A 12,721-nucleotide genomic window follows, 5' to 3' on the forward strand; every position below is an offset into this window, starting at 1 on the left:
TGTCACTCCCTATTCATTTCCACTGGGCCAAAGACTGGCTTTGTTAGAAGTAAAATCCAGCCAATGTGACATAACATGCACAGGAGATGGGTCACCAAAAATTGAAGGTGACACTTTGAATTGGTCGGCATTAAGGTAAGATTGTTCTTGTTCTCTAAGGGGAGAGTTAAAGGGGCTTACTTCTATAGTAGACAATTTTCCTAGTAAATCCCTCCTATTACCTTTCCTTCCCATGAATAACTTAGTCGCCCTTGATAACACAACCCTGGGACCACATCCTCATTTTCTCTCCATTGCTGACCAATTTTAGCAGATATAGGTTGATTTGCAAAGCGGTGGTGGTGGTGGTGTTAGTGCACAGAAGTGTACCTTTTGTCTCTTCCGTAGAGTGAAGTTCTTCCACAGGAGCAGAGTGAACTGCGTCAGGAGACCCATTACGGCTTATCCTGGCAATATCCTGCCAAAGCGTCGCTATGGCAACTGGCCCACTTAATAAACCCTGGAGGGAATAAAAGGCAGAGTTTGGTTTTAATACAGAAGAGCAATGCATCTTGGGGGAGTGCCACTAATCATTCACTTCCCCAGGCCTTGGGGCTTATGGTGCAGCACCTGTTCTAAGAATTATTATCACCTACACTCAGCACATCTCAGGATGGGGGCTCAGCTCGTGGAGGTTACGCAGTTCGGGTCTAGCAGTCAAAGAGTCTTTATTAAGGACCGTGAGGGTGTTTTATATATACTGCTTATTAAACAAGTATATCAAAGCAAAATCTCTTTTTTTGCTGTTGTTTTGCCTTTAAAGGAGGAACGTAGACTCTAGTCTTTGCCTCATTGACTACACTTGTGCAAATTCCCTGTCTATTAATCAGTCTCTTTAGTGACCAGAGAACAATAAAAGTCAGGGGGGAAAAATACATGGGCAACTGCATCACTTTTCATGTGGACCAAAGACTGCCATAAAATATTTATTACATATTTTACTATCTACTCACCCCTGATTACACAGATAATAAACAAATAGGTCTGCTGTGTCATTTTTACACTGCTACATCAAGTATGACCTTTATTAAAAACTCCACAGCTGACAGTCCTCCCACTGACTACAGTTAATTTATCTGCTCGTCGTGGCATCCGAATCAGTCCGCTTAGTTTCATGCGTTCAAAGAAAAGGCACATGCTCAGGTGTAACATATGCCTACGGATTCCTACGTACGGGCATTAGCCTGCGTTTCTACATCAATTTACAGTTTTTATGCGAGCAATTAATGTAAGAATGATCAATTTGACTACACATATAACCGCAGCAGCTGGGCACGCACACATTTAACATAAACATTTATAATATATTAAAAGAAAACAGTGGAGGACTCACACATACATGATTTTCTGTTAGAGAGCACACTGCAAAATGTGACAACTTTACTGATGAAGTCATACATCATCTGTAAACATTTACAAACAATACATGAAATAAACATGTAACATTTTTCCATAATATATTAATAATTTATTTATTCTGCATTTTTCTTAAATGCAAACATATTTAATACTTATACACCTACAGTATCATAGTTACAAAAGGTAAGGGCCCATATGCAAAACTTTCTGCAGGTGTTGATGACAAACTTGCTCCATCACGCTGGTGTGACTGTTTGCATGAGCGATGAACACAGGCGATAAGCAAACAGGTGGACTGACAGGCCACGAGTGGAAAGGTAGGATAGTAAAAAAACAGAACTTTACAGGTGAAACTGAATGAACTCTGGGCACACAGTTTAAGAAATGGGAAATCAAGATAAGACAAGCAGTGATGAAGATGACCAGATGTCGAAAACATGGGGAAAATATGTGGGTAAGATACTTAAAAACACAACAAAAGAACCAAGAAACCAGAATGGCAGCGATCCAACATCTTATCAGGACCGCAATCCATCCAAGTTAACTGCCTATAAATCGCCTGTAAATCCACAAATGTGACCTTGACTTTGAGCACAGTTCGAGTACAAATCTGTTACGTGTGAGTAAAACCCGACCAACACTCTAGGACTGGGACGTCAAAGTCATTTTGCACTGTGGACCCTGTGACGTCCGCTTTGATGTTAAGAAGCCCGGACGACTGAACGTTAACTAAACGTTAACTAACACCTGAGATATTTTAATATAAGGACAGAAGAGCAATTTCAGCATCTCAGATTTTTTTGTTGTTGTTGTTTTGTACATGGCAATGAAATACTGCTTTAACTGCATAGGACTTGTGAAAATGCAGCTAAATGTCTAAAATTTATGTCATTCTTCACATTTTCCAAAGGTGTCCTTTGGGCTGATTGGCAGGGCGATTCTGGCCCGTGGACCTTATGTTTGACACCCCTGCTCTAGAATAAGTAGTGACGGGTGATCCAAAAAAAAAAGAAGACAGCAGACAGACGTATCCTGATGCCCGAAAGCTATAGTTTTGGATTTTCAACGTAGTTTTCTTTTTTTATTATTTAATTTTGAATTTCTTTTGTTTTCAGTTTACTTTCAGTTTAGTTGCCAGAGTGGACTTTGTTATTTCGGTTTCGTTTTTACTGTTTGAAAATGTAACTTTTAAACGTTTCAGTGTCAGTTTTAATCTTAAGCAGTTGACTCCCGGCTGTCCTGCATTTTCTGACTCATTTTTCTGTTTAATGTTTCCCATTTGACCTTGTTGTAGTTTTCAGTGTAAATATTACCTTTGCTTTGTTTAGGTTTTAATCATTTTGTATTCATATTTTTCTTTGTTATTCTCAAATGTTTCTGGCTCTCTGTTCCCCCATGCCCAGTCTGTGTTTCTGTTATATAATATTTAAGTTAAGTTTTGCCTTTTCATGCTTACTTTGACCTTACTTTGTCAAATTCAATGTGTGTTTTCTGTTTTATTTTGGTAGTCTCACGCTCTGAGTGTGTTTGTGTCCAGTTTTGCTTCCCTCTTGCTTCTTAGTTGATTCTGTTCAGCTGCGCCTCGTCTTTCCCAGCTGTGTCTTGATGATCTTGTGAGTATTTAAGCCCCTTGTTTTCACTTCTTCCTTGTCGCGATATCTCTCATTCACCAGCAGCCTGTTCTGCCCGCTTGTTTAGTTTCAAGTACCTCCTAGTTTAGTTTTGTATTCTTTCAGTCCAAACCACCAAATACAAAAACTAAGCAAATTTCCTATCCTTGTGCCCGAAATGACATTTTCCAAACACGTATTTGCCAGTTAAACGACAGGCACACACACAGATCTGTACGTGTTGAGTCAGAGAAATGTATTAATATTTAACACCCATGTTATGTTACCCATCTGTGCTCAAAACATGTTTCCGAGCACTTCATCTCATGTTCTGTGAAGACATTTAAGACCCAGGCACCTGCCCTAGGTGAGGAAGGCAGGGATTCGGATGAGCCTTTTAGCCCACGGGTAGTCCTGACAAATGTGCCACCTGTTAACGCTCCAGTTCCTCCTCCTGCACAGGTTCCATCTCCTCCACATGCGTCTACATTATTTAATGCTACTTCATGGATGTTTTATTTACCGTCATGAGAAAATGGATTCGGCCTTCCAAACGCCCAAATAAGTGCTCTAATGGGCAAAAGAATGGGAGCGCTCAAGGCCATTCGATAATCAGTTAGAGAATATTGGTGAGAGGAAGCACAGAATCTCCTCACTTAAATTCAGTTTTTCCACCAATGCCAAGTTATATTATTATAGAGGGCAATTTAAGTGAATCACGCCGTTACTGCTGCTGGCAAACTATCCATATTGTTCAGAGATAAATGGATTACGATCAGACACGCAAGCAGTTTTTCTTGTAGTGCGCTGCTCAATATTTCACGGTTCGTGTGTATTTTTAAGGAGATCGTTTCGGACCTCTACAAGCGCCCGATGACCTCGGTCATGACACGGAGGCCTAGAGCACGCATGGGCACTTGAGTGCATCAAATGCTTTCGTAATTGGTCTGTCGATTTGTCTCGCCCAGCTTTCAAGCCTCGCCTTCATATGTAGCACGCAGGAGAAGGACAGCTTGGCACCACCTCCAATCTGAAATCACGTCAGGCATGAAGGGTAAACAACATCTCTCAGAATAGACTTGAGCCATATGTCAGAAAAATCTGTGTGTGTGAATTGCATTGGTATCTAGGAAAAAGAAACAAAGAGAGAGAGATTTGTCTGTGAAAGACGGCGTGTGTGGGTGAGCGTTGTGGAAAAGCCCGAGCTCAAGGAGTCTCTTCCGATCCCACATCTAAAGAAGAGATAACAAGTAACAAGAGAGGAGTCTGATTGTGATTTGCATTGCAGCCGCAGTGTTGCGAAACACAGCGAACACAGTTCTCCGGAGAACAAAACCATACAAGTGAAGTGTTTTCCAGATCATCATTTTAATCTACGACTTGGAGCACAAAGAATAATTGAAATGAGTTCTTTCTCTTTTTATTTTTTTGTCTTCACAAGACTACGGCCATCAGGCGCCGGCATCAGCTTTTCGCTATATCATTAGCTCCAAAGAAAGCCCCAAGAAAAAAAATCAAGGAATGAGAGAAAAGGGAAAGAATACAGCGCTGGGGGAAAAAAGGAAAAGAAGAAAAAGAAAGGAGCGTATTGAGAGGATATAAGTGCTGATGCATGCCTGGCATTTGGGGAGTAGGGACAGCAAAGTGCATTATTTCAGCCCTTAGGATGATGGAAAGAGAAAACAGATATTTGTCATAGAGCATGAGAGCAGAGGACAGCAGCAAATGACTGCAACATCAGTTACAAGGGGGTCGCCATAGCCTTGTGAAGGGTATAATGGTCCCTGCGCTCCTTTGTCCAATCCGTCTTTTTTCCCCTCCAAGTATCTCGATCGCAAGCTCCATACAACTTTGCTACAGCGGGAAATCATACAGTGGAGAAGGCAAGTCTGGGGAAAAGGTACTATTTGTATTAAGTGCAGCTGCTACACCGACAAGCACGTCGCCTCAATCGTGCTGCTTTACTCCATTAGACACCAATACACCAATCACTGGTGTTCAAAGAGATAGCGCTATATCAAGATAACAGGGGAGCACTCAATTAAAGCTTATCAAAGGTGTTCAAAGGATCCTTAAAACTGACACCTGCAATTTTGGATCACATTTGAATATAGAAGAAAAAACTCTGACTTCATAATCACAGCTTTGTGATGCAAAACACTGAGAGTGGGGGAAAGTATTGATTTAGTACATTTTAATCTTCTCCCGCCTGGATCTCTCAGTGCTCCATGGCTCGTCTCCAGTTGGTGCAGATTCCCCCTTATGAAAATCGGATTATTAACATATAAAGCTCCACAAGGACAGGCCTCTGTTCATATTCACAGCTTTTGAGACCTCTCTGACGCTCTATCTCCTAACCGTCCCGCGCTTTGATTTTGAAACCAGAGGCGATCACACTCTGAGCTTGTTGATTTGTTTTAAACAACTCCTCAAAACACATTTTTATTAGGACGATCAAACTACTGATAGTATCGATACCAAATCAATAACTAACATTCAAATTGAGATAACTTTATTCATCCCACAAAAGGGAAATTTGTTTACAGCTTACGTGCACTGCCTATTCACACACTGATCACAAGCATTGTTGCAGGTAAAGGCAGAGACAGTGAGGTCAAGAAAGATAAATAAAAATAAAAATGAATAAATATATTCCAAATAAATTAATGGAATATTTTTATTAGTTTCTGATAATAAAAAAAATATGTCTAACATGAACTTTTAAAAAAAGAATAATAATAATGTTTTTATACAGCACATTTAAACAACAGAAAGTGCTTTAGAGACAGGCACTTTCTGTTGCAGCTTAAAAATGCATGAAAACTGAAAGCTGAGTTTTCTTGTATTAACTAATTAAAAATCACAGTGATTTAGTGGTCATTAAACTGTGTTCAGATTTGGCAAATTGATGACGATTCTCATAAATCACGACACACTGCTCCGTTTTACATAAGATGCCTTTATGAGTTAAAAGTATTGGCCCTGTATTTATTTGAGACTAGTGAAAATGCAGCTAAAAGTCTAAAATTTATGTCCTTCTTCACAAAGCCGAATTTTTACTTTCCATTTCCATCTCTTCCCCTTAATTATGAGCTATAGTTTCAATCTGTTTGTGTGTATGGAAGTGTATAGTTTGGAATGAATGTCTAACTATATGGCTGATTTTGTTTGTATGTCTTTACACGTACACATTTTGAACATGCATGTGTTGCTTTGATTCAGATTTTGCAGCACATTGTTTTTAATTATTATTTATTATATGAAAATACTGGCGCTGTCAGCGTTAATCTCGTTAAAATGACGTAACTGCATTAACACGGCAAATCTCCGTTAGCGAGTTAGCGTGGATCGCCCGGTGCGTGGGGCTGCACGGCATCAACGCGTTAGCGCAGTTAGCTCAGTTAGCTCGTCAATGCGTTAGCGCAGTTAGCTCAGTTAGCTCGTCAATGCGTTAGCGCCGATTTGCCGTGTTAATGCGGCTATGGCGTTAACGTCATTTTAACGAGATTAACGCTGACAGCACTAGAAAATATGTTGTACTATTTGCTGTTATGATGGAGTTGTCAATACACTTGTGATTTTCTTAAATCATGCACAAGCTCAATAAATTCCCACACAATTTGATTTGCCAGTCACAACGTCTCGTGATGAAAGAGGGTAACATTTAAAAGAGTGACCCAGCTGGCAGTGAATGCATACACAATACCTGGTTCCTGTTTTTTTTTAAGGCGCAATGACATGACAGATATTGCTTTGTATCGAGTATGACAGAATAGCTATATTGTGGTGATCTCGTTAATGTGGGTATCATACTGCAATACCTACATTACTGATAGCTGAGGAAAGCATTATCACATGTAGTAGCATCATAACGTCAGTCTCCCCCCGCCCAAAAAAGTAACCTGGGTAAACGGTTTCTTTTATCAACAGTTCTGCACTTGAGGTGCACTCAACTTTTACTCAACATCCATAAAAGGACTGAAACGTTTTATTCTACCTGCTTCACAGAAAACTGCAGTTTGAATTCATGGCGACTACAATGGATTCAGACCCAGTTTCACGGTAAAAGACAACATTAAAATGTCCACAGAAACTTTTAAAGCCACTCCATAATCCACTTCTCCTTGGTCCATTCATATCCTCAGAATGCTCCAAAACCTCTTTTCTCCCCTTAAAACGCTGCTAAATGCAGGGCTTCCATTTGTTGCATTGTGAGTTTGAGAGTCACAGAAACCCTGGGCTCTCAAGCTGCTTGTCTCCAGTCTTGGTCATTTTAGCTCAAGGTTGATGATCTCACTGTCTTTCAAAACACTAACAAAACAAAACACCTTCGTCAGATCAATGCACATTATCAAACTCTGTGCACGCTTTGGAGGTTATCGTTTGTATTCCTGTTCAGGTGTTTTGTGTTGCACTGACGAACATTTCTGCCATCCCATTTATATTACCTCTCTCTGTAATGCAACGCAATTTAACAGCGTCTTGCAAGTACATCTTGCAAAATGGAATTAACACCTCTATAAAACTGTTTAAAACATTATAACCTTGATAGAGTTTGGAATAATTTCAAGGTGGCTGCTTTAGCTTCCGGAGAACTACTATGTCAGACTGCATTACGTTTAGCCAGATGTATAAATGTATACATCTTTCCTTTTCCCAATCGGCTTGATGTATTAACACTAGCTGCAAATGCCAAAACCTTAGTTTTGTTGCTTTTAGTCCTGCCTGCTGTAATAACTAGTACATATTTCCGCATATTTCCAATACAAACGGCATAACGTGCGGATGCAAGGATGAAGACCCATCTGGCCTTCACCTGTTAACCTATATCCAGCTGTAGGACACAAGGATCGAAGTGATGAAGCTGCAAGAATCTGCCATTTCTCTTTGCATTGCTATCACTCTAACACTGCACCTCACCAGCAAGTAGTCCCCTCCCTGTGCTCTCCCTCAGGCAAGTCTCCTGCCTGTCCCTGTGCCAGCTCTGCCAAGCGACCCAAAAATGGATCTTAATTTTCTTTTAGAGCCACACATAGAAATCTCAGCAATGTAAGTAGAGAGCCCTACTGGACTTGGTATTAAAAGAGATTCTTGACCCCACTGCTCACAGTTGTACACATAAGCTTCTGAAAACTGCAGCAAGGTCGGTCTCCTTACACGCAGCACAGCGTTAGATGTTAGGAAAAGAACTCAACATCAGATGTAAATAATGAGCCCTTCTGGAACACTCTGGATAAGATAATATCAGTATGATGCACTAAATAAACGAAATACTTCTCTCTACAGTCGGCACACTGTAAAGAGAGAATCTATTATAAAGAGAAGAAGAAAAAGCACTACACATCTATTTACTTACTAGGCTGACAAGGACATCTACCCATTATGCCTTTGCTTTAGAAGATGTTTTGACATGAGTATGCTGTTGCAGAATTAGCTTGACAAGCTATTTTCTGAGAATAAATAAAGCACACACTTCAAAGAAAGAGCTCAGCTCTGCATCATCAGAAGATGTTTGTGTTTTGGTCTTTTATATAGCGCCAAATAACAAGACGAGTCACCTCAAGGTGCCTTTTATCACAAGGTCAAGACGCTACATTATTGGAAAGGAGCCCTATTAATCACACAACACAACATTCATATGACCCCCTATGAGCAAGCGCTTTGGCAACAGTGGGAAGGAAAAACTTCCTTTTACCAGAAAGAAACCTCCGGTAGATTTGTGGCGGAGCACGAGATTCACATCTGTCCACATAAACACAAATCTCTCAGGAATGTTTACAGCACCTTGTTTAATCTGTGCCACAATAAATCAAGTCATTTCTAAAACTGTAAACTAGAGAGCAAAGTAGGCACTGAGTGTATCCTTCTAACACAGATGGCTTAAATTGAAATGATCAGCCTAATCAGGGGTTTTGCTGATGGCATCAGTGGGATTGCAGTGCTAGTTTACATCAAGTTTTCTTTTAACAACTTCTTCTGAAAACTTTTTTACATCCTTGTGATCTGCACGCTGGACAAAACATTTTTTGTTCACCTGTTTAACCTGCATCTGATTTTTGCACCAATTACTCCCTTTATTCACACAAACCTTAAGCTGTCAAACTGATTATAAGTCAGAACGCTATTACTGATATTAAAGCGGTCATTACATGTAATTAGTTAGAGGGAAGTAATACTTCTAAGCTCTCATCTACTCGGATCAACTTGTCAGTCATTTTCAGGCCCTGATTACTCATTCATTAGATATAAATTAAACTGATGAATTAAAAAACAGTAATCGCTGGCGCTTAAATGACTCATTAAGACACGTACAAAGGTGCACGCTATGCGGCATTGCTTATACTTAGCTCGCTGGCTGTCGAAGCAGCCCTGGCACTGAGTAAATCATTAGCATGGGAGTAAGGTTGCTCAGCATGGGTTAAAGTTCACTTTGACTTCCTTTTAACTCAGCTGTTACGCTAGTGCTGTGCCATCCTGCAAATTGTGGTATCAATCTGACATCAATACAGAATAAATGCAGGGTCAGTATGCTGATACCAATACCGATACTTTTTCTTTATAAAAGCAGCTTATGTAGCGGAGAGTAGTGTGCCATGATTTCAGTGGGCTACATACTGAACTTGGAGTATACAAACAAAGTATTGATCAATATAATACCAATAGCAGTGGTGGTATCGATACTATGATATTCGATCTGTCCACCTGTAGGATGAGGACGTTTAAGTTCCCTGACACCAAACACTAAACAGCAAGTATTTCATGTTATTTGGTTATTATGTAAAACAAACCCCCCCAAATAGGTATAAACTGTAATCCCTTATATCCTACTCAGCCCTCTTTATTGACATTTTAAATGTAGCCAGCCTCCAGAAGAGTTTATTATTATTTTTTTCCCACTAAGATAATCGCTTCTCTGGGCGCTCTGTTTTATCCGCTGCAGGCAAGACAGGAGGGGGAATAAAAAGGAGAGGAGTGTGTTTGGCTTCCCAGAGTCTGAGCCTGGGCTAGCCTCGGGAGTAGAGAGAGCAAGCTACAAAAAAAGAAAAAGAAAAAACCCCGCAGAAGAACACCAGAAAGACAGCATCACAAAACACGTGTCCTGTTAGAGGAAAAACAAACTCTCACCCTCTCAGAAAGAAGAAGTAGTAACCTACCTCAAAGTTGCTTGGCTTTCACCCATCAGCACATCTTGGGGCTTACAGATGGATTAAGAGCAGTTTTAACTGGCAGCCCTTATGACTGACGCAGAAAGCCTTTTGCAATCTCTCTCTCTCTCATGATCGCTGTCCCCTTTTACCTGGAATCATAAAGTATGCAAATGACCTCCGCTGAGCCTGTCGTAGCGACTGTAGCTACAGCCGGTAAGCGCACAGGTGGTGCACATTGCACAGCGCGCTCCCTTAAAGCCGAGGCCCGCAGCAGAGCGCATATGTCTGCGTCTTGTAGTCCTGTCTCAGTCACCCGGAGAGGCGAGAGAGGGTGAACGGGAGCACTGGCCTTACATTTGGCTTCCCTTGTTGTGGCATTGTGCGCGTTTGTCTCGCGGGGTGCCTCGCAGCAAACTTTCAAATTTGGTCACCTGTTGACTGAGCTGAAATTATTCATGATCTCATTAGTCGGAAACATTCATCTTTATTTTAATAAGCCGAGCTGCGATGAGAGCGGTTTGAGACCAGATGGGATCACGGGGAGAGCATTTATTTACCGAGACAGAGCCAAAGTGAAAACGTTGATGATGTTGTTGATAATCAGCCGAATGCGTCACATGGGATATGCAGCTATGCGCGTCGACCGTAGGGTTTTACAGCAACCATATAATTAGGTAACAAGGAGACGTAAGAGTTTATTATTGTGTAGATAAAGAGTAATGCCAAAGGTGCACTGGGAGGATATAAATACGGAGATGAGATGGGTGTTTACCGAGAAGGTAGTCAGGAAATAAATATAGAGGTCTCACAGACAAATATAGAGGGTGATATTTTATAACTGATCCGGAAACACCTCAGCAAAACATTTTTTTCTTCCTTGTAGCCCAAAGATATTATATTATATTATATTATATTATATTATATTATATTATATTATATATAGTTCATGTGAAGGCTGCTGTCCAGTAATGTTTTAATGTCAGACAATTGCCAGCTACTACATGATGCCCAGTCAGGTTTTTGAATAACATGGGGTGTAAGATAGATGATATTGGTATCAGATCGATACTAGTGCTAGATGGTCGATACTTTGACCCTGTCCTCTTAGTTCAGCGTGTATCCTACTGAACTGTGTTAAATTAATTGTAATGTTGGGAATGAAAAACTGTACTTTAAACATGCACGATGAAAAATGTCTGAGCCTTTTTGTAATGACTGTCATGTCTATTTTTTTATTGCCTTAAACACAGGCGGAAAACACACATTTGACCCAAGGTACTTCAGAGACAGGCACATTTAGCTAATTATTTTGGAAAGTAAAGCTCACAGTGATTTATTTGTCAAATGTGCTCAGAATCTGAAAAGCTCTCCCCTACATTACAGGTTAAAAGTATCGGCATCAGTATTGGCATTACTGCCCCTGTGTTTCCTTGGTATGGAGTATGACACGGCACTACTGCAAGAGAGTGAGAGCATTTACAGGAACAGGCCCCTAGCCGACAGCCTCTCAGTTTAGGATTCACTCACCGCTGAGGTGATAATTCAACAGCTTTGACCCTAAAGCCAAATCTGATTCCAAAAAAGTAAAAATAAAGAAGTAGGAACTGTGCTCCTTTCTGTGTTCGCAATGTTAGCCCATCTGACTGATTTGTGATTTTTGAAATGTCTGTCTGTGCATCTGCTGTTTGCATATTTTAATAACCTAGTTTATGGCTATGTGCAAAAGTTAAAATACCCACATTTCCTTAGGTTTTGCTAGGAACATGAGAAACAGATGGAGAAATCTAAAGGCACATGTGCAAACAGAGATGGAAGTACAGTATATAAAACAAAAGAAAGTTTGTACGACTCTAACAAGCTTGAAAGTCATCGCCTAGGAACTCTCTTAGTCAGCTTTGGATGTTGGCTGTTTTTTGTTGACTTCTCTGTCAAGACGATCCCACACTGCTTTAATAATGTTGAGGTCCGGGCTCTTAAAAGGTCAGTCCATGACTGATAGTTGTCATGGTTAATGGTGAACGAGGACGCCCAGAGCAGAGTCGTGAGCTGGCTAGGATCAAAATACAGATGAACATTAATCGTAGGCGTAACAGGCAACTAAATGACAAGTCCGTGGATAAGCAGAGGAAACGCTGGGGGAAATACCAGGAACTCGGGAACCACAGGAGACGACAGAACAACACAGCAAACACAGTAAAAGCGACAACAAGCAGAAAAACAAGGGTACATAACACACAGCTGCGGGGAACTCACAGGTGCAAACAATTGGAGAGACTGAGGAAAGTAAAACTAAAACGAACACATGAGATAAAGACTATCAAAATAAAACAGGAAGTAACATAACGGGAACACCTAAAGCTAGAGAAGGGAACATGAGGGAAGCAGAGAGCTGTAACTATAAAACCTACAGACTAATACAAAACAAACAGCACCTGTAACGAGAGATCGATACAAATGATGATGGTGCTCTACTGTGTGTTCACTGTTCTGGCAGTGTGTTTGGGATCATTGCCATGCTGAAAAATGCATGACTGGCAATCAGATACTTTCCAGATGGTGTTGCAC

At 40.6% G+C, this 12,721-nt stretch overlaps 1 protein-coding gene across 2 annotated transcripts in view; it reads right to left on the reverse strand.

The window, feature by feature from the left end:
* The window catches only part of LOC147335857 (phospholipid-transporting ATPase ABCA1), a 187,524-nt gene extending 177,278 nt beyond the window's left edge, over positions 1–10,246 (reverse strand). For both annotated transcript variants that reach the window (XM_086282904.1, XM_086282910.1), the window contains exons 1-2: positions 10,163–10,246; positions 370–499 (exon numbers count right to left, since the gene is read on the reverse strand). In XM_086282904.1, coding sequence (XP_086139030.1) covers positions 370–435 — 66 coding nt within the window. In that variant the 5' untranslated portion in view covers positions 436–499; positions 10,163–10,246. The remainder of the gene's footprint in view (positions 1–369; positions 500–10,162) is intronic.
* Positions 10,247–12,721: the final 2,475 nt, after the last annotated feature.

Source organism: Aulonocara sp. 'chitande type north' Nkhata Bay, linkage group LG3 (genome assembly GCF_057382095.1).
Source record: "Aulonocara sp. 'chitande type north' Nkhata Bay isolate Kocher_YH1m ecotype deep benthic linkage group LG3, A_spYH_male_GT1.1, whole genome shotgun sequence".
Taxonomy (NCBI): domain Eukaryota; kingdom Metazoa; phylum Chordata; class Actinopteri; order Cichliformes; family Cichlidae; genus Aulonocara; species Aulonocara sp. 'chitande type north' Nkhata Bay.